We start from the raw sequence: 21,861 nt of genomic DNA on the forward strand, positions 1-21,861 counted from the left end.
GCCGGCCAATTGCTTTGTAAGTGGTAGTGAGCGTTTCTTTGTTTTTACCCCAAGTGCTGCCGGCAAGAGATTTGGGGATCTGGATTTTAGGTACAACTGCAGTTGTATGCTCGCCTGAGGTCGTGATGTAAGTTAAAATCGCCAAGAATAAGACGGTTTTCACCACCAAGGAGCAAGCTGAATTCTCTCGGAGTGTCTCTAGATTATTTCAGAACTTTCTTTCGATTATTTCGGATCATTGTGAAAACCATCTCTGGATAATTTCGGGTTTATCTGCGGACTAGCATTTAGGGATCTTTCGGGAGTATTTCAAGAATATTTTCTGAACTGCTTTAAGGATAATAACGGGGCTATAGACAATCAATTTGTGTATCGTGTAGACGGAACCGCCGCTAAAGGCCAGTCAGAAATAATATTTAAGCAATGTTATTGAAAAACTGCTTTTAATTTAAATTTCGCATACTTTTTATTTTTTTATTATTCACTTATAAATGTTAATTAAATTTTTTTATTATTTAATAAAGTATTTACACAGTAAACTAATAGTTTTTTACTTCACATTTTCGTACATTTTCATTTTAATTTTTTTTCTTTTTAGTTTCTTTCAATAACGCAACAAATTAAATAAAGCAAATACATACAAATAATAAATTAGCTTAGGTGAAATTTTTTAAGTTCTCATTTCGTTTTATTGCATACATAAACGCCAAAAAGACAAAAAGGGCAAACCATTTTTTTTTTTTTTTTCGAAAAAAGTATTTAATGCTTAAATTAGAGCTTATTTTGTTGAATAAACTTTAGCCAGAAAGGCAGCTAATGCATATATTGGTAAAATATCGAATCCTAACAAAAATTAAAAATCGCAAATTTTATCGCTTACGTCTTTTTGGCGTTTATCACGCGATATTTGCGGTGTTTTTTTTTTGTTTTGTTCATACATAAAACATACTCACAGGTGAGTAATAATTACATATTAATAAATGCAACTAAATAGAATAAAAATTTTATATACATACGTACTTACATACATACGTTTATACAAATTTTTTTGTTTAGTTTTTATTCCATACACATTTGCACACTTTTATGCGATAATTTTATTTGTTTTATTATTTTTTTTTTCTGTAGCTTGTTACAAATTTTGCTTATTAAGTTTTTTTATTTGCATACAACTTAAGACATTTTGTTTCCTTTTTTCTCTTTCACCTGTTTCTTGCATTACAAAATAAAAAGAAGTTTATATTTTTATTTTACTGCTATGTATGTATGTAGTAGTACACTAACTGTGAACACAACAATATCAGCAAATTTTTTTTTTTTTTATTTTAAGAATTGATTTATTTACTTTCGTTAATTTTGAAAAAGTTTGAATAATAAAGAAAAAGTTTTTTAAAATAATCAAAATTTCAAAAACTTTTTTAGAATTTCCAGAAACTTTTTGAATTACAATTAAAACTATTTAAATGAACTTCGCACTCGTTTTTGAAAAAATTCGAAGATTCCAAAATTTTTGTTTTTATCTCTTTATAGAACTTTAAAAACTTTTAATTCGAGTTTTCGATACCCGAAAATGTTCGGAAGTTCAAAAAAAAATATATAGCAATACATTTTTTATTTGGCGTTTTCAAAACCTTTTGAGTTTTATATACTACTAATGGTCTAATAAAAACACTTTAACAGAATCTAGAACAATTTGAAAAACATCCGAAAGATAAAGATGTTTTTCTAAAAATGTTATCAAATTTTCAAAATTTCATAGGAATTTTCAGAAACTTTAAAATTTTTTTTTGAATTACTAATCAAAACTATTTAAATGAATCTCGAACTCATTTTCGAAAACACTCCAAAATTCCTATAATTTATTTTATCTCTTCATACAGCTTTCAAAATTTTATTTCGAATTTTCAAAAGCTTTTTGAATATGCTATTTTTTAGTTCAATCAAAACTATGTAAACCAATTTAGGAAACTTTTTTGAAAATATTCAAAAGTTCAATAAAACTTTGAAGGTCAAGAAAATTCAAAAAGTTTTGTAAAATCATAAAAGTCTCAAAACTTTTATTAGAATTTCTAGAAGACATTTGAACCATCAGTCAAAACTGCTTAAATGAATACTCGTTTTCGAAAAAAATCGATGATTACAAAAAAAAAATGTTTATCTCTTTATAGAACTTTCGAAGCTTTTAATTTTCAGAACACACAGTTTTACTTCAATCAAAATATTCGAAAACAAACTCTGGAATTTCCAGACATTTTTGAAAATTTTTTTCTGACTTGTTTTCGAAAAAAATCGAATATTCCAATAATGTTTTTATCTCTTCATGGAGCTTTCAAAATTTTACTTCAAATTTTCAGAAACTTTTTGAATACGGTGTTTTGTTGTTCAATCAAAACTATGTAAACCAATGTAGGAAACTTTTTTTGTCGAATGACAGTTCAAAAAACTTTGGTGAAAACTCAAGAAAATGCATATGTCACTTGGAATCATGAAAGGGACCTATTGTGTGAAAATACCGTTGTTCACTTTTTGAGTGATTCTTATAGGAAATTTAACTAAAACTTAAATTTAACTAACACAAATCGCATTTAAAGCCAAATTGGGCCACAAATACGATTTTTTAAATATTTCGATCCATGCGCCACCTAACGGAGATTTTTTTCTTATTATTGTATTGTCATCGGGTTCTGAACTATATTCTAAGTTTAAAGCTTGTAGCTTATAGGGAAGTTACTTAAACTTTAATTACAAAATTCGTTCACAACGGCCGGCCGCTAGCCAGAATCAAGCTAAACAAAAACTTTAAACGCGTTTTTATCGAAAACTTGTTTTCGCACAATAGGTCCCTTTCATGATTCCAGGTCACATATATTTGTAATCACACCAAAACTTAAGCAATTTTACTGGAATTGCCAGAAACTTTCTGAATTACCAATCAAAACTAATACCAATAAATTTCCAACTCGTTTTCAAAAAAAAAAAAAAACCGATTATTCCAGACAAATTTTTATCCCTTCATAGAACTTTCAACTCTTTTAGTTCATTCGAATTTTCAGAAGCTTGTTGAGCACGAAGTTCTGTGGTTTAATCAAATCTATGTAAACCAATTTTAAAAACCTTTTCGAAACTATGCGAAAGTTCAAAAAAACCTTGAAAGCCTTTATAGAAATAATTTTTTTTTTTAATTACTATTGAAAACTATTTAAATTAATTTCAAAACTAGTTTTCGAAAGATATCGAAAAAATTCAATTTTTTTTATCTCGTTATAGAACTTCGAAAACTTCTATTCGAATTTGCGGAGGCTTGTTGAATAGACTGTCAAAACTATATAAACCAATTTTAAAAACGTCTTCGAAAATATTCGAAAATGCAAAAAAAAACCTTGGAAATCCTTATAAAAGAATTTTTTGCAATTTTCAGAATCTGTTTGAGTATACGTTTTTTGGTCCAGGCAAATCTACAAGATTTCAACTACCCTTTCGAAAAATTCGAAAATCCAAAAAAGTCTCATGAAAATGGCAAATCAACTGGTTACAGTTTCAAAAGCTGTTTGAATGTGCGCAGTTTTATAATCCTCTCAAAAACGTTTTCAAAATAAAAAAAAACCAAAATTAAAGCAATTTTTGCAATTTCGAAGTAATAAATTTGGAATTTTTATAAACATTTTCGTTTTTAAATTCTTTTCTTACATTACAAAAAAAAAGAAAATTTTAAAATTACTGACAAAATTTTTTAGACATTTTTGCAGCTTTTATTGCGCTCACAAGTGTACATATGTTTGTATCAGATGTATATTTTATTAATTATTATATATGTATATGATAGCTAAATATATATATATTTTTTTTTTTTGCAATTGGGTGCTGGTGGTGTAGTAGTTGTAAGGTTTCTTGTTGTAAGTCTATTATTATTGTGGGCGGGTTTTATGTGTTATTTTGTTAAACAAAACCATAAAGATGAATCGAAATGGAACAACTCTGCAGCGCAGCCGCTCCAAGGGGCTGTCGGCGCAGTTATCAACTCTCCAACCCAATCGTCAACCTCACCTATGCGAGGAGATTGCTGTTACAAATATGAATCTAGCAGGCAGGGCTCTGGCGATCCCAAGATTTTCACAGTTTGAGGGCGTTTCACTCCCTAGAAGGTTCCACGTGCTTCTAAATTTTGAAAAATACTGGATAAATATCCAGCAAACGACGACACTCTCCAAAAACCTTCGCTAAAAGTATGATGCACTCAGAGTTTCTCCAAATCGATTTACCTACATAGTTGTGCATGTTACGCTTACTGTTGTTGTTGTTGTAAAAAAACAGTAAAACTCTTACTAAAACTGTGCGTTTTAAAAAATACAAATAATTGTGTTTACACGCTTATTTCACTTTCGTTCTAATTTCGTTTTTATCAACATTTTATTTCTAGTCTAAATTTAATCATGTTTCTAGAGCTATAAACTTGTTGAAAGATTTCCATAAGCGGATTTTAATTATTTCAACTGACTTTAGAAAAGTTCACGGCATGTGTGCTGGACTTTTACGCAATTTTTCGGCGATTGAGTTGAGGTTGGACTTACTTTGGGAACACGTTCCAAACGGCGTTACACTGAAGATGACCCCATATCAGAATTGAATCCTCAGTGTTAGCCTTAAGTATCTCAGTTGAAAAAGTTTGGAGTTTATGTGTGAGGTCTTTATTGAACGGCCAGTTCAACCACGTTTCGATAGTGCGTTTCGAAACAAATTCTGCGAAATTGCGTTTTATTGAGGCGACAGCCAATATAGAGTGTGTTTTCTTACACGCAGCCGTTGATATAATGCATAAATTGGTGTACTATTCTAACATTCTTTGTATATTTTCCCAAAAAAAAAAACAAAAATCCAATACAATTTAGTTTGGCAAATCAAATGTGACTAAGTTTATTCTATAATCATTTCGATTTGAATATTAACTGCTAAGTGGATTATCACTCTATCCCACCAGCCAGTTCAAAAAAGGTCAATCTGAATTTTTGTTGAGATAGGAGTTTTTTTTTTTTAATTGAGCGTTTTCAACTAAATTCCTCCCACGATTGGAATCTAATTGTTCTCTTGCTATTACACAAGAAGTGGAGTCCAGCAAACTGCGCCAACTAACGCAGAATCAGCCTTCCAAGTATCGCATATAAGGACCTGCAAAGCGTATTGTGCGAAAGATTGAAGCCCACCGTGAATCGTCTGATTGAACCTTGTCAGTGCGATTTCAGACCTGGTCGCCGATTGTTATAATTTTTTAAATTTTTTTTACATAATTTTTACTGATTTATTATCCAATGACTTATTCATTCGTTAATTTTATAAATGCTACTTAATTCATTAATTAATTACAAGTACATTACTTATATACTTTTAAGTTTTACGCTTACATCACATCAATTCTCAAATGCTATACATTTATATGTATTTTATTCAAATTGAAAGGAATGCTTTCTGCCGCCCTTACTGTTTAAATTCACATATCGACTGCTAAGTGGAATATCACCCTATCTAGGCTGCCATTTCGAAAATGTCATATATCAGAAATTTTTGAATAACGCCCTATTTTAGGTTTTGTTTCAAATCCGACCTATGTGAGCTTGAATTTGTGAAACAAATTCTTAAATAGGACGTTCTTCAACCGAATTCTTAAATAGGGCGTTTTTGAACTGGCAGCTGAGACGCTGTGTTGGTACAACAACAACAACATACTGTGATATTCCACTCAGCCGTCGATATGTGAATGGTATAAACTAAATTATATAAACGCTTGTATATGCAAATATTCCAATATATTCAATTCAATTAATTCATTACTTTACATACACATACATACATATTTTTTTATGTAGACATTCTTTTTAAGTATATATACAACATACATATATAATAGTTGCAGAAACATTCATATACATATAGTAAATACATACATAGCTTTAATTATATACATACATACATATATATTAGTATATATATATAAATCTAAGAATTTCCATATTTACATACAAATATTTTATTCTAATGGTATGGTTTCAAGTGTTCAACATAGTTCTGTGGTATAAGTCCCGTTTTACCGTTAAGCGTGCCTTGCAGCCAACCTGGCTCATGCGAGTAACGAACTGTACATATAAAAGAAGAGACAAATCAGTTATAAAATCTCATGTAATTTCAATTATAAATGAATATTTACCATTCGTGATGATCTGATTTGGTTCAAATGACAGCTCACCCTCACTTTCGCCCATACACGCATACAGGGTGCGCACACGCCTGCAAGAAATGAAAAAAAAGTAGTAATTTGAAATTAAAACAGTTTCTTTTTTTTTTAAGGAAAAAAAAAAAACTTGAGTACCAAGTACTCGTCAATACGGGCTGCGGGTAAGTCCAGCAAATGCAGAAGTTGTCCTGTTCACAAGAAAAACTATTTACCGAGACTAAACGGCACAACGATAAATATCTCTTCTGAAGCAAAATATCTTGCCATGATACTCAATTCCAAATTAAGCTGGAAGTTTAAGGAACCTTGAGGTGAGATCAAAGGAAGCTCTGGCAGCATACTACACCAGCAAAAGGGCTTTCGGAAGGAGCTAAGGACTGCCACCGCATACCATCCGCGGCTTGTACAACACAGTCATTTGAATGTTACTAACGTATGGATTTGATCCCGTATTGGTGCTTCGAAGGGCATCTTGGGGCGGCCACATTATAGATGGAGGGTTGGCGCAAGGGTGTGGAAAAGGCCGAGCACGCTATGCACGTGTATACCGATGGTTTCAAATCAACAAAAGGGGTCCGGTCTGCTGTTTACTGTGTCGACCCAGATTAGTGTCTACAGTGTCTTTCAGGCGGAAATTTTAGCCGTGAAGAAAGCAGCAGACATTCTGGAGAAAGCGTGCTTAAGCTTCAGTCGCGTCAATATATACATATTGTTACGAATATTAGCAAAACTAAGGAGTGCTGCCATCTCTAAGCCGATGCAAAGTAGTGACGCGAATTCACATCAATAATTCAATCATTATGTATCTACATAAACGAAACAATAATTGCGTCTACACATATGTACCATGTACGTATACGAGCAGCGGAGAGTCAATGCCCAAACACATGCATATATCTGAGATACTCCTGAAAGTATGCAATGAGAAAAGCTATAAAATTGTGCAATTGTAGTTACAGCTGAGAAGTTTGAGAGCTAATGGCAACTAGTAGATTCTGGAAGCGCCTAGAAGATGCAACGTTGAAATCAGAGAGTATATAAGGCAGCAAATGTAGAGGCGCTAGAATTCAGTTTGATTTGAGCTGTCAAGCAGTTTCGATTAAGACGCTATCTAGCGAGCAAGAGCAGTATTATTTTGAAATTCAGTTTCATTTCAGCTAACAATCAGTTTGGAAATGAGCAAGAGCGTGTCGGATGTAAAGAACGAAAACTTGCCCCGGCTATTGAATGTCCTGTGATATCTGTGTCGCAAATTGGAAGGAAATCAAGCAGTCTTACCGTCAGAGGGAATGTGGATGGTAAAGAACGTGTACTGACTGTAGATACGGGCGCATCTCATTCCTTGATCCGATCTGACTTGGTCAACAGGAGAATAAAACCGTTACCTGGAGCAAAGTTGCGTACGGTCACTGGCGAGTATAACCAAGTTCAGGGAGAAGTGATATGTGAAGTCTTGATTGGAAAGGTCACGGTTCTACACAAATTCGTTGTGGCGAAGATCGTTGAAGAAGTCATATTGGGAGTGGACTTATTGGTTGACCATGACATCAAGATCGATATGCAGAGAAGGGTGATGCGTTATGAGAACCAGGATATACCACTTAACTTCAGTTTGCGGAAAGGATTCAGTAGTAATCGAGTACTGGTGGAGAAGACTCGACAAAAACCACGGAAGTCAAAGGCAAATGTTAATAGGTCGAATGGGCCAAATAAAGCAAAACCAAAAGTACCTGCGAGAGAAACACTGGCATTGACAAAACCTAAAAGACGCAGGAAAACAAGCAACGAATTTCCGAGAAAGAATGCGAGGGTAGTTTCAAGCCGGAGCGCACTATGTTGTGAAATGTGGGAACGATACTGATTATGCGAAGCCAATCTGTCAAGCGCAAGCTCTACGAAGTAGTTCATTGGCCAAGCAACAGAGTGCGAGGGAACGTTCCCGGATAATGAGTAGTAAGATGAAACACAGGTACGACAAGGAAAATAATTTGGAAGGTTTCCGGAAGGGAGATTTGGTACTGCTATACAACCCTCACCGGCGGAAAGGTGTTCCATCCAAATATCGGTGCAGTTCGGAAGGCCCGTACAGAGTTGTGAAGACGATCAGTGATGTCGTCTACCGCATAGGTACAAGCAATTGGGAAATCACGAAATATAAGAGTGGTACATTTGGCGATGCTAGCAGCGTTTAGATCGAGAGATTTGTCTGATCGGGACGATCAGACTTAGGTGGAGGGCAGTGTTACGAATATTAGCAAAACTAAGGAGTGCTGCCATCTCTAAGCCGATGCTAAGCAGTGACGCGAATTCACATCTATAATCCAATATTATGTATCTACGTAAACGAAACAATAATTGCGTCTACACATATGGACCATGTACGTATACGAGCAGCGGAGAGTCAATGCACAAACACATGCATATATCTGAGATACTCCTGAAAGTATGCAATGAGAAAAGCTATAAAATTGTGCAATTGTAGTTACAGCTGAGAAATTTGAGAGCTAATGGCAACTAGTAGATTCTGGAAGCACCTAGAAGATGCAACGATGAAATCAGAGAGTATATAAGGCAGCAAATGTAGAGGCGCTGGAATTCAGTTTGATTTGAGCTGTCAAGCAGTTTCGATTAAGACGCTATCTAGCGAGCAAGAGCAGTATTATTTTGAAATTCAGTTTCATTTGAGTTATCAATCAGTTTGGTTATTAAGCAAGCTATTCGTTGCACAGTTTGAGTGTTATTGTGAAGTACTTTAATAAAGGTCATTGTGCATTATTACATATTGGAGTTATTTATTCAACAGTTTAGTGATTCGAACTTAGCAGAGGGTTGCAAATAATAGGATTTTCAGGAAATTCGTTACAATATATTGATAGTCAGACAGCGATGAAGGTAATAATCCAACACAGCACTTCATCAAGAAGTGTGCTGGAATGCAAAGAAGCATTACAGAGAGTTAGCTCCGGCCAGACCATACATCTATACTGGTTTTCCGGCCATAAAAGGATAGAAGGTATCTAATTGGAATTTTTCATTTTTGTCTTCAAACAATTTCTGGTAACACTATGGACACCATCAGTCTATGATAGGTCTTTATTGACCGGCCAGTTCAACCTAACCTAACCTAACGTATTGAGCTTTTGTCTGGCGAAAGTCGCTGAATAAAAGGAGTAGTAAACATAAGTGCGGAACATATAATATCCTTCAAGGGAGGAATGGGAGGAAGGCCTAGTCAGTGGTAGGAGCATTACAATGTACACAGACGGCTCGTAAATGGAAAAGGGAACTGGAGCAGGAATGTGCTTAAATCAAATGCAGGCAAATAGATCGTGCCAACTTCCTAACTTATGTCTTCCAGGCGGAGGTCTATGCCATAAAGAGATCAACCAGACTTCTCCAGAATAGTCTGTCCCAGACATCGATGTAACGATCGACAGCCAGGCTGGCTTAAAAGTATTAGAATCCTAAGTGATAAAGTCGGATACTGTGCGGATGTGTCGAGCCTCGCTGGCGTCTATAAGGCACCTAAATGTCTCCGTTTGCTGGGTTCCGGGGCACAACGGTATTGAAGGGAATGAATTTGCAGATGAGATGTCTAGTAAAGGTTCGGAAATGGCCAGCGGGGAGTGTTTTTCGCCGCCCTCAACAAACACTACTGAGAAAATAAGAGATATATTAGATAAGGGCAACGGACTAACTGTGGACCGCCTGGAATGATTGCGAGGTCTCAAGGTCTTTATGGTCGTATTTGGTTAGGAAAGGAACTAGCTTCCTTCTCAAGCTGGAGTGAGAGTACTTATGGGTCACTGTGCTATTGCACCAATGGTCCGAAGGTGGCGCATACCAAGAAGCTCCGTCTGCAGAAGCTGTGAGGATGAGGAGGGAGAGGAGTCGATTCGTCACTTTCTCTTCCAATGTCTAGGATTGCACTGGACGGGATGTTGACAGACTGGCAGAGGTTTGGAAGGTGGTTCTTTCAATCCTACTTAAGTTCATCAGAGAAACCAATAGTAAATCAATAACGAGCCGATAACGTTTCGATAACATGGCAATCAAAAACCGACAGCTCGCCGAAAAAGTCGATAGCTCGTCAAATAGAAAACATTTGAAAAAGGTTTTAGAATAATTAAAAGCCCCTGGGAATACCACAGGGTCCCACTAATCTTCCCCGTTGAGATTAAAAATTTGAGAAGCTTCCCAGCGTAACATGCCTGAGTTCCGGGATTGGCTCTAGAAAAACGGTTGTCCAAAAAGTTTAATTCAAATCTACTTCTTTATCGCTCTATCAAGTTCTGCAAGAGCGTTCAATGACCGGCGAGTACCGTGAATCGTTTCAATATTTGGTTCTTGAAATTCTATAGCACTGCCAGCACGACTATTACCAGCATCGCTTAAACAGATCAGAAAGATAAGTACCTTGATGAGTTTCAGGTGCGCAAGAGCGTCCTTCGCTTCTGCCACAACAAGAAGGGATAGACGCCGGGCTATCACATCGGGTATTTTGCTTCCCTGCATGATAATCCGACAGCCAAACTAGATAGGCGCTTAGTCGACTCACCAGGTTCCTAGACCATTGTTCCACCAGCTAGACAGACTTGATGTTTTATTTGCAGAGCTAAAAAGCCGAAAAACTGCATGATTATTAGGGAAAATGGCTACTCTGTTGCCGTTCCTATTTGTACCCACATGACTAATGAATAGCATATGATTTCGTATTGAAAAACGCTCGTTGAGCACGGAGATCGCACAAGCTATTTTACACACGTTCGTGAAAACGGAGATACCGAATCTCTATGTGAGCTACCCACCTTTCTAGTATTTCCTTGTAGGAAGGAGATCCAATGTTTTGTGTAGAAGCCTTTCATAGCACAAACATAGACCAACTTTGTTGTACTATAGATAACACTCAAACATAAATAAACTTATCTAACTTCAGCTAGGGCAAAGTAAGATTATTGGAGAAAGCAGAAAGTTTAAAGAAATGCGTCCGTCAATAATTCGAGCACAATACTTAGATAAGAGATAAATAAATAAATAGTTTACTTACGCTGTTCCCGCATTAAGCTCGCGTTGTATCTCCTTGCTACGATGCACTTTAGTAGGCACATATTCACCATCCTTTGGTGAGCTGCTGCCGCCGCCACCAATCATAGATGGTGCCGCCGTTGCTGTCACCCCATCATCACAGGTGGAACCCAAAAGCGTTGACAGTGAGGAGGCTTGCGAGGAATGTGGCACATAATCCAAAGAGTTTCCACCACCCAACAAACGACTGCCGCTAATGCTTCCGCCACCACCACCACCACCTCCGACAATGCCATTAAGCGACGATAAAGAATCACAGACACTCTCATTGGAACTAGAGGTGGAGGCCGCCGCTGCCACCGGTGAATAATGTTTCGCCTGCGCATACGAAATATGATTGCGGGAAAGCTGTGATTGGCTGCCGCCAACTCCTCCACTGCCTACGCCGCCGCCGCTACCCGTCAGTGGTGTCGTGCCATACAAAGCTTCGGCGCGCATTGCTATCGTTGGTGGGGAAACATTGTTCATATTTAGGCGTGTTGTGCTGCCTGCTGATGCTGTGGAGTAAATGCCACCACTACCACCAATACCTCCCGTGGACGCTGGGGTTGCTGTGGCCATTAGGTATTCTTGTCTCAGCTGTGTTGTATTCGCGGGTGTGGCGTGATGTGCTGTCAGCCCTGAGCCGTTCGTACCACCAAGTATGCCATACACCGCCTCAGCAGCGCTGCTATTGACGCTACCACCACCACCAACACCTACAGTACTACCGCCGCGTAAACTTCGCACGCTGATATCACTCTGTGACATGGAATGTAAATTTTTCACGCTGCCCATATTGACGCTCATGCCAAGACTTTTTGGACCGCTACTACCACCACCACCCCCGCTGCCATTGCTGGCGTGCCCGGTAATTAGGCCACCATTTGTGCGACTGGTAAGATTGGTAATGCCATTACCGCCGCCACCACCACTACCATGCGAATAGATGAGGCCATTTGGAATGTTTTGTAAACTCGATGACATCGGTGGATCAGTAAAATTGGACTTGGTTACAAGTCGGTAGACTTGCTGTTGTGGTGAATACATGGATGTACGTCCGCCATTGCCCACACCGCTACCAGCGGAGGATGGTGATTTACCGGCTTGACTAGCACGTGGCATGCGTGTCGGTGGACTAGTGGGATTTGTGGTGACGCTCAACAATGGCGCGCTCGGATCACTCTTAAAAATGCGATCGTAGTTCTCAATTAAAATATTTATAACAATATTGTTGAACTTGATGTCCAATATGGCAGCTACAGTTTCCTCTTGAGGGCGTAATAATGTCGGGCCGAACACGACACCCAAATTGAATACCGACATTTTGTTCTTTTCAAACTTGCGCGAAACTCTGTAAAGAGAAAGAGAGAAGAGAGTTTGAGAAACGAAAGGTAAAACAAACTAAATTCGGTTGGATCTGAACATTCTGCACGTCCTGCAGTTAGCGCGAAGGAAAGCCACGGTGTTGAAGTAAGGAGTTGATTCTTCTTAGAGGCCAGGTAAAGTAGATTTTTAACCTAGCAAAAGTTGCGGAAAGCGAGGAGTGCTGGGACGATCGGAGCGGATTTCATCGAAAAATTTCTGTGCGGGCATAGAATGCTCCAGCCAAGCGGCATGACAGAAGAAAATCCTATCTAAGGGAGACACAGTACAGGGACTGATCAAAAGGAAAACGGGAAATGGTCACGCAGCAGTGAAGAGTCCCTTTAGGCGCTACGTAACACACGCTTCCCATCAGGAGATGATGCGGAAGAGTTGTGTAACAACATTTACTCCCCAAATACAGAGCGAACAGTACCAGTATTGGCGACAAATACCAAAATTTAATGGACGATAAAAACGTTTGCCACGTTTAAATCGGCGGGTCCGGTGGAGAGTGAAGAATGGCCTAAAACAATCTTTGAGCGTTGCATAAAACTAAGCTATACCGAAAGCGAGAAGAAGTCTGCATCCGAAAGACTCCAGCCCCAACTCTATTGGGACCTATGCGAGGCCACAAAATCCGCAAACAGAGGAACCAAGCAGGGTGGCGTATTATCACCTACTCTGTGGACGCTGGTCATCAGCCAGTTGCTTAGGCAGATGACGTTTCAGTCGTAATAACTCCGATTCGTCAGGCGTTTCGGAATTTTTATATATGAGTGTTTATTTAATTAATGAAATAAGTTAATTCTTACATTTTAAAGTTAATGCGTCAAAGTATAATTGTTGTATATATAAATAATTTATTGTCGTGGCGCTGCCATCTCGTTTAATACATAACAGTTTTCCCTCCTCTGCAAGGGCTAAGGTGAGTATCCGACAGGTGCCCTTCTCTGTCTGGTTGATCGCCGTGGAATTTGAGGTATCCTACTTGTTTCGGGTGTTGTATGCGGTGTCGATGTAGGATTTTGCCCTATTGTACTATTGGCCGAAGCAAAGCCTTCAAAATCTTCCGATCGCACGATTCGTTTTGCGCCGTTTCAGTAAACACTGGTTGCGTTATTGCTTCAGTGCTACCTACTTCAGCTGATGCCTCGGTTTCATTAGTGTTGTCTTCGGTTGACAGCATCGCCTTGTAATAATCAACTTCCCGAGCTGTTTTATCAGGTCCAACCGGGGCTTTGCGTATTTGGTCCACATGCCGTTTTACACTTTTTCTATTGAAGAGTATTTCATAGTGCAGATCACCTAGAAGTGCGTTTATGGTTCCCCTGAGCCACTTACAAATTCGTGGATTTCCAGACAAAAAGTAAACATTTTGATTTGGTTCAAACTCTCTAATAGTTTTCTTGGACTTAACGTATTGCTTCTCTTCTACCTTCTTTGAAATGTCCTCTGGGCGAATCAGATTCAACCTTGTGCGCAACTGTCGCCCCATAAATAGTAGTGCTGGTGATGATCCTGTGGTTGCATGCGGTGCGTTTTTGTATTGCCTCAAAAATTCATTCAAATTTGTCTTTAATGAACTGCTCGTAGTACCTATCGCTTTCAGTGCTTTCTTGACTGTTTGTACGCTACGCTCTGCTTGTCCGTTAGTTGCTGGGTGATACGGCGCTGAATATTTGCGATATTTAACACCAACTGCTGTCAGAAAGTTGTTAAATTCTGCAGAAGTGAAATTTGTTCCATTATCAGAAACGACTGTTAGCGGTACGCCGAAAGCCGCAAACACTTCGTCCAACAACGCAAATGTCGCCGTTGCTGTTATAGATTTAGTAACTCTCACTTCTAACCACTTACTGTATGCGTCCGAGATTACCAGCAACATCGCTCCCTCGAAAGGTCCCGCATAGTCGATATGAATACGTTCCCATGGTCCCTTGGGGTATTCCCAATGATGATCCTCACTTTTTGACGGGTTGTTTGCTTGTCTTGCGCATGCATCACATTGGTTCGCAATATTCTCGATATCATTGTCTATGCACGGCCAGTATATGAATGAGCGAGCAATCCCTTTCATCTTAACAATTCCTAAATGCCCCGTGTGTAATTTGTCAAGCAGTTTGTTTCGATATTTTGGTGGAATACCAACACGAGGTTCGAACGTCAAACATCCGGAGGACAACTTATAATTAACTTCTGGGGATTTGTACCCTGCCCTTTTCAAGCACTGGCCACTTTCCAGTAGTTTAATTATCTTACCCATTCCTTCATCTTTTCTGGACTCTCTTGCTATGTATTCTGAACTTAGTGGTAATTTGTTGATTTGGCGAATCATGAAGTGGTCGAACTCATCATATTCGTCTAGATTCGTCATGGCTGTCTGCTGCAACTGCTTAATTTGTAATGATTTCGGTGGCTGAAAGTGGGCGCGTGAAAGATAATCGGCATTCGCGTTGTCCTTTGAGCTCTTGTACACTACCTCTTTTATATATGAGTGTTTATTTAATTAATGAAATAAGTTAATTGTTACATTTTAAAGTTAATGCGTAAAAGTATATCAATTGAAAGATAAAAAAGTAATAAAGAAGAAGAAAAAGAATGTTCTGGCAACACAGTTGCCAGATGTATATATAAATAATTTATTGTCGTGGCGCTGCCATCTCGTTTCATACATAACATTTTTCCCTCCTCTGCAAGGGCTAAGGTGAGTATCCGACAGGTGCCCTTCTCTGTCTAGTTGATCTCCGTGGAATTTGAGGTATCCTACTTGTTTCGGGTGTTGTATGCGGTGTCGATGTAGGATTTTGCGCTATTGTGTTATTGGCCGAAGCAAAGCCTTCAAAATCTTCCGATCCCCACAATTCGTTTTGCGCCGTTTCAGAAACCACTGGTTGCGTTATTGCTTCAGTGCTATCTACTTCAGCTGATGCCTCGGTTTCATTGGTATTGTCTTCAGTTGACAGCCTCGCCTTGTAATAATCAACTTCCCCAGCTGTTTTATCAGGTCCAACCGGGGCTTTGCGTATTTGGTCCACATGCCGTTTTACACTTTTGCCATTGAAGAGTATTTCATAGTGCAGATCACCTAGACGTGTGTTTATGGTTCCCCTGAGCCACTTACAAATTCGTGGATTTCCAGACAAAAAGTAAACATTTTGATTTGGTTCAAACTCTCTAATAGTTTTCTTGGACTTAACGTATTGCTTCTCTTCTACCTTCTTTGAAATTTCCTCTGGTCGAATCAGAATCAACCTTGTGCGCAACTGTCGCCCCATAAATAGTAGTGCTGGTGATGACCCTGTGGTTGTATGCGGTGCGTTTTTGTATTGCCTCAAAAATTCATTCAAATTTGTCTTTAATGAACTACTCGTAGTACCCATCGCTTTAAGTGCTTTCTTGACTGTTTGTACGCTACGCTCTGCTTGTCCGTTAGTTGCTGGGTGATACGGCGCTGAATATTTGTGATATTTAACACCAACTGCTGTCAGAAAGCTGTTAAATTCTGCAAAAGTGAAATTTGTTCCATTATCAGAAACGACAGTTAGCGGCACGCCGTAAGCTGCAAACACTTCGTCCAACAACGCAATTGACGCCGTTGCTGTTATAGATTTAGTAGCTCTCACTTCTAACCACTTACTGTATGCGTCCGAGATTACCAGCAACATCGCTCCCTCGAAAGGTCCTGCATAGTCGATATGAATACGTTCCCATGGTCCCTTGGGGTATTCCCAATGATGATCCTCACTTTTTGCCGGTTTGTTTGCTTGTCTTGCACATGCATCACATTGGTTCGCAATATTCTCGATATCATTGTCTATGCCCGGCCAGTATATGAATGAGCGAGCAATCCCTTTCATCTTAACAATTCCTAAATGCCCCGTGTGTAAATTGTCAAGCAGTTTGTTTCGATATTTTGGTGGAATAACAACACGATGTTCGAACGTCAAACATCCGGAGGACAACTTATAATTGACTTCTGGGGATTTGTACCCTGCCGTTTTCAAGCACTGGCCACTTTCCAGTAGTTTAATTATTTTACCCATTCGTTCATTTTTTCTGGACACTCGTGCTATGGGTTCTGAACTTAGTGGCAATTGGTTGGTTTGGCTAATCATGAAGTGGTCGAACTCATCATATTCGTCTAGATTCGTCATGGCTGTCTGTTGCAACTGCTTAATTTGTAATGATTTCGGTGGCTGAAAGTGGGCGCGTGAAAGATAGTCGGCATTCGCCTTTGAGCTCTTGTACACTACCTCGAATACAAATCTGCTTAAAAAGTCTGCGTAGTTCGCCAGTCTACTTATGCATAATACTGGAAGCGATTTGTCAGGTTGTAATATTTGTGACAATGGCTTATGATCGGTGATTAGTGTCCAATGACGCGCGTATAAATATTTGAAAAATTTCTGAACCGCCCACACAATTGCCAATACTTCTTTGTCTATCTCTGGATAGCGTTGTTCTGTAGCATTCAATGTTCGACTTGCGTATGCAATTGGTCGTTCGGTCTCGTTCTCTAAACGGTGTGAAAGCACGGCTCCTAGTCCTGTTGGACTCGCGTCTGTTGCCAGTAGTACAGGTAGTGTTGGGTCGTATGGCATCAACACTTGAGGTGAAACCAACGTCTCTTTCAATAGGGCAAACGCTGCGTTTGCCTCCTTAGTCCAGTAAAATTTCTCTCTTTTCAGCATATCCCGCAATGGCCGTGCACTTGTGGTCAAATCTGGAATAAAATCCTAAAAACAGCTGTAACTCTTCGAAAGTCGTTGGCCAAGGAACTCCACCGATGGTGTTGCAAAGACACACTTTGACTTGTTCAAATGCAAAGTATGTGATTTAATGCGATTTAGTGTCGTTTCCAAAACTATCAGTAGCTGCTCGAAGTTTTCAGCAAACACCAAGATATCATCAAAAAAATTTAAAACATTTGGGACTTCCAGTAACACAGTCTCCATTTTTCTTTGCCAGATAACTGGAATATTTGCTGCTCCATATATCGCACGAGTAGGTCGTATTAGCCCATGCGTCACTGTATTTAATGTCAATAACTCATCGTCAATTGTTAAATGCGTATATGCATCTATTATATCTAAGTGACAAAATATTGTAGCGTTTTTCATTTTATTAAACAAGTCTTCTGCTTTTGGAATCGGGTGTTCGTCGATGATCATTTTTAGATTGGCAGTGGGCTTATAATTACCGGTAATGCGAATACCCCCATTCTTTTTTGCTACTACGTGTGTTGTTCAGGCCCATTCTGCATGCTCCACTCTCTTGTAAAAACCTGACTGAATTTTACGATCTATTTCCTGGGCATACTCCTCTCTCAGCGCCATCGGAACATCGCGCGCTCGCGCGAAAACTGGTGTTGCTCCAGCTTTGAGCTTTACTTTTGCAGGTGGGCCACTCAACTTCCCAGCTGTCGTACTGAAGATGTCCTCAAAACGTGTAATGAGATGTTGCAGTCGCGTTTGTTGGTTTATTGATAGTTTTGGTGCTGTTGAATTTATAGTATTGATCCGGTTAGACGATGAAAACAGTTCAGTGAAGTTTATTTCTCGTGCGAATTGCGATATCCATTCTCGGCCGCAAAGTGTATCACAATTTCCTTGAACGACATACAAATTAAGTCGTCGTGAAGTTTTCCCCATTGTCGCAGTTGCTACGACCCGTCCAATGCAGTTCACCTTGTGGCCCGTATAGCTTGTAAATCGTCGATATGTCTTTAACAACCTAAAATTTGGTTTGCAACGTTTTGCAATTCATTACTGCACATGGTGCACCCGTATCTAATTCCATCTGAATTTGTTTCCCATCTATATATATATAGGAACCGTTTTTCTATCTACTGCATTGCATGCATTAACACTGTTTAGTTTTTGAACTGATTCACATTCATCCTCTGAAATCTGATCTAATTTGGTCTTACACACTTTGGCGATGTGGCCCACTCATCCACATGCAAAGCATTTGGAATTGTTAAATTTGCAGTCTTTTCTAAGGTGCTGCCCCCCACATCCGTAACAATTGGACCCTTTCTCTTTTGACCTCTGCATCGGTTCTTCGCCACTTGGGTTTTTCGAATTTGTATTTCTTTTTGTTTTAACTGGTGCTTATCCCAGTTTATACGTTCGCTCGCTTGTTTGTATCACTTCTGTGCCCTTTAGGTCTGTTGTGGCGTTTTGTGTTAATTCGATTCTATGCGCAATTTCGTATGCTTCAGCAAAATTTTTTGGTTTCTTTGCAATAACTTCATTACAAATAACTCTTGATCCTACGCCATACAACAATTGCTCTAGTAGCATTCTATCCAAGAATTCTCCATATTCACAGTGTACAGCCGCTTCTCTTAACCGAAATGCAAACTTGCAAATCGGCTCTCCCTTTTCTTGTTTGTTTTGCCGGAACTTGATACTTTCTGCATACTTATTCCTACAGCCATCAAAATGGCGAATCAAGATATTTTTTATTTCGCTGTAGTTGAGCGAGTCTGGTGTTTTTGGGCTAACAAGAATTTTTAGCGCTGTATTAAGCTGTGCCCCCATGTGTACACGTACGAACTTGTGCTGTTCCGCTTCTGGGACCTTGCTCAACTGTACACGTGTGAAATAATCCTGTACTGAGGATTTATCTTCCGATTTGTATTCCGTAATTCTAAAGGGTGGCGGTTTGGGTGACAACGAATGATTTACATTTGTATTTGCCGCAGCATTCTGTGCAGCCTCCTCCTTTTAAATCCTCCGGTGTAAGGCTCATTTTTAAATACACTTCTGACACCACTTTTATATATGAGTGTTTATTTAATTAATGAAATAAGTTAATTGTTATATTTTAAAGTTAATGCGTCAAAGTATATCAATTGAGAGAGTAATAAAGAATAAGATAAAGAATGTTCTGGCAACACAGTTGCCAGATGTATATATAAATAATTTATTGTATTGGCGCTGCCATCTCGTTTCATACATAACAGCAATGTATAGGCCTGGGCATCTGGAGCGGCGAAAAAACGATCTAGGATTATTTGCTAGGAAGTTTAAAGTCCCTAATTGGACTAAACATATGCTTGGAGCAGTAACACTTCAAGAAAAGTACAGCACAAAATATGTAGGAATTATACTAGAAATAAATTGTCATGGAAACTCCATTTGGATGAGAGAGCGAAGAAAGCCTCCGTGGCACTGTATGCATTCAAGGGGGTACGTGAGGCCTATCGGCGAAAATAACTCTTTAATTGGGTATTTACAGCAAGTGTCAAGCCCATACTTTACTATGGGGTCCAAGTTTGCTGGACAGCCACACAAAGAAGTACGTTTGCCAAAGAATTTGAGGGGGTATCCAGATTATCAATGATTTGAATAACGGAGGGCTAACAACTATCCCGACCACAGCATGGCATGTCGTTCTGCATATCCGACCTGCAGTGGGCTATTAAATGTAGGAACGGATTGTATGATCCAATGCCTTGGCGTCGCAACAGATCCTGGAGCCACAATGGAATTGGTGGTTGGCGCAAGGGTAGACGTCCCCATTCGTTTGGTAGAATTCAAAAGTAGGCAGGAGTTGCATATGATCCATGGAGCAGGAAAGGCGTCGACAAAGGCGCTGCAAAATTTCTAGGATCATGTGCAAATCCTACGACGTTAGACTCACAAAGCTGTTCATATCTTTAAAGAGAAAAGGCTAACAATGGCCAAAGAAACTGATCACTGCCTTCTGGCGTCACATGTTTATAAGTTAGGCCTCGTCAGTTATAGCAGATATAGGAAGTGCGAGCTGCAGAAAGAAACGGTTAAGAACGTTCTGTGTTCATGTCCTGCGCTAACGACATGAAGGCTCCAGCTACCATGTAGAGGTGGCAGAATTGCCAGATCTTGAAACAGCAATTAGGCTTGTATGGTATCTAATTGGGATTTTTCAGTTTGGTTGTCAAACAAATTCTTGTAACACTATGGACACATTCGGTTCATGTGAGGTCTTTATTTAGCGGCAAGTTCACCCTAACTTAACCCTTTTTCGAAAGTTTGCTAGCTTTACTGGGTATATACGCAGCTTAGAATATCTGGACTTACTCTGTTAAATGCCGTATGACAAGATCGAGCATCTCGAAGTTTGCTTGCGGTAGCTTGTGCACCAGTTTATGTACCTCATGCACGCGCTGATTCAAGCTCTCTTGTTCTGAATATAAAAAGAAGAAAAGAATTAGTTTTTCGAAATTCCAAAAACAAAAAAATACCAAACTACTCACTTGCAGCATCAATAAAACCGCTATGATAGCGATATGTCATCAATGGCTCATTTAAATTACGCAAATAGGTTTTCAACGCACTCGCTATGGTATTGCTCTCCATGAGATCACGATATTGCTCATCGCTAAAAACACTATCTGCCTTCTTGGGATCCATGCCCAGCGTTAGCAATTTCGAAATTTTAGTACCAACGCCACTTTTGCGATAGATACCCTCATCTTCGAGACCCCGTCGTTCCAGCACATCGATGCAACGGCGCACAAAAGCGAATCCCATGTCATCCAATTGATATTCCTCGCCAGCCTTCACTTTGCCTGGAGCAAAGTAGGTCTACGAAAAGAAATAAAAAACGAGTATGCATAAATTATCGAAACCTTTTTCGCACTCATTATTTTACTTACCGATTCAGTGCCATCCATTGCTTTTACCCACGCTTGTCGATCGTCCTCGCTAAGCGCTTGAAATGTATATACAATACCCGGTTTCTCTTTGAATGTCAAATCGAAGCAGAAACGTTTTTCAAATTCCGAATTGCGCGGATGACACGAGTAAAGCGTTAATTTTTCTTCTTCACGTCCCTCAGGCCGCGTTGAACTGTGATTCATTTGATTGAATTGCAGCATGGTGAATTCCTTTTTTTGTTTCTTGTATGTGCAATAGTATTTCGTCCATGTTGCTTTAAAGGGCTCTAAAAGTGAGATTTTCAACAAGGAGCCTATTTTAAGTGTTAATCAGGGGGGTCACGCACATCGAAAACTTAAGAAGAAATTAACTTATAATAACTTAAGTGGAATCTATAACTGAAAAAAAAAGCGCTTGGAGCCCGGACATTTACTTCATATAAATAGGTAGGAACTACAATTACATCTACTTAGAGACCAACAAAAGGTGGGGGAGCTAGAAAATTGTGGCATATGCTGATGACCTACCTATTGCCTTCAGAATCAAGTTCCCTTGTAT

General features: G+C 39.0%; 1 protein-coding gene across 6 annotated transcripts in view; it reads right to left on the bottom strand.

Moving 5' to 3' along the window:
- Nucleotides 1–441: 441 nt before the first annotated feature.
- Nucleotides 442–21,861, bottom strand: part of Graf (GTPase regulator associated with FAK) — a 340,642-nt gene continuing 319,222 nt past the window's right edge. For 5 of the 6 annotated variants that reach the window (XM_067781462.1, XM_067781463.1, XM_067781464.1 and 2 more), the window contains 6 exons: nt 21,303–21,616; nt 20,901–21,231; nt 20,725–20,830; nt 11,271–12,641; nt 6,197–6,276; nt 442–6,125 (listed from right to left, as the gene is read on the bottom strand). In XM_067781462.1, coding sequence (XP_067637563.1) covers nt 6,025–6,125; nt 6,197–6,276; nt 11,271–12,641; nt 20,725–20,830; nt 20,901–21,231; nt 21,303–21,616 — 2,303 coding nt within the window. In that variant the 3' untranslated portion in view covers nt 442–6,024. The remainder of the gene's footprint in view (nt 6,126–6,196; nt 6,277–11,270; nt 12,642–20,724; nt 20,831–20,900; nt 21,232–21,302; nt 21,617–21,861) is intronic. The other variant, XM_067781465.1, reaches the window with a different exon arrangement.

Source organism: Eurosta solidaginis, chromosome 4 (genome assembly GCF_040869045.1).
Source record: "Eurosta solidaginis isolate ZX-2024a chromosome 4, ASM4086904v1, whole genome shotgun sequence".
In the NCBI taxonomy this organism is placed as follows: domain Eukaryota; kingdom Metazoa; phylum Arthropoda; class Insecta; order Diptera; family Tephritidae; genus Eurosta; species Eurosta solidaginis.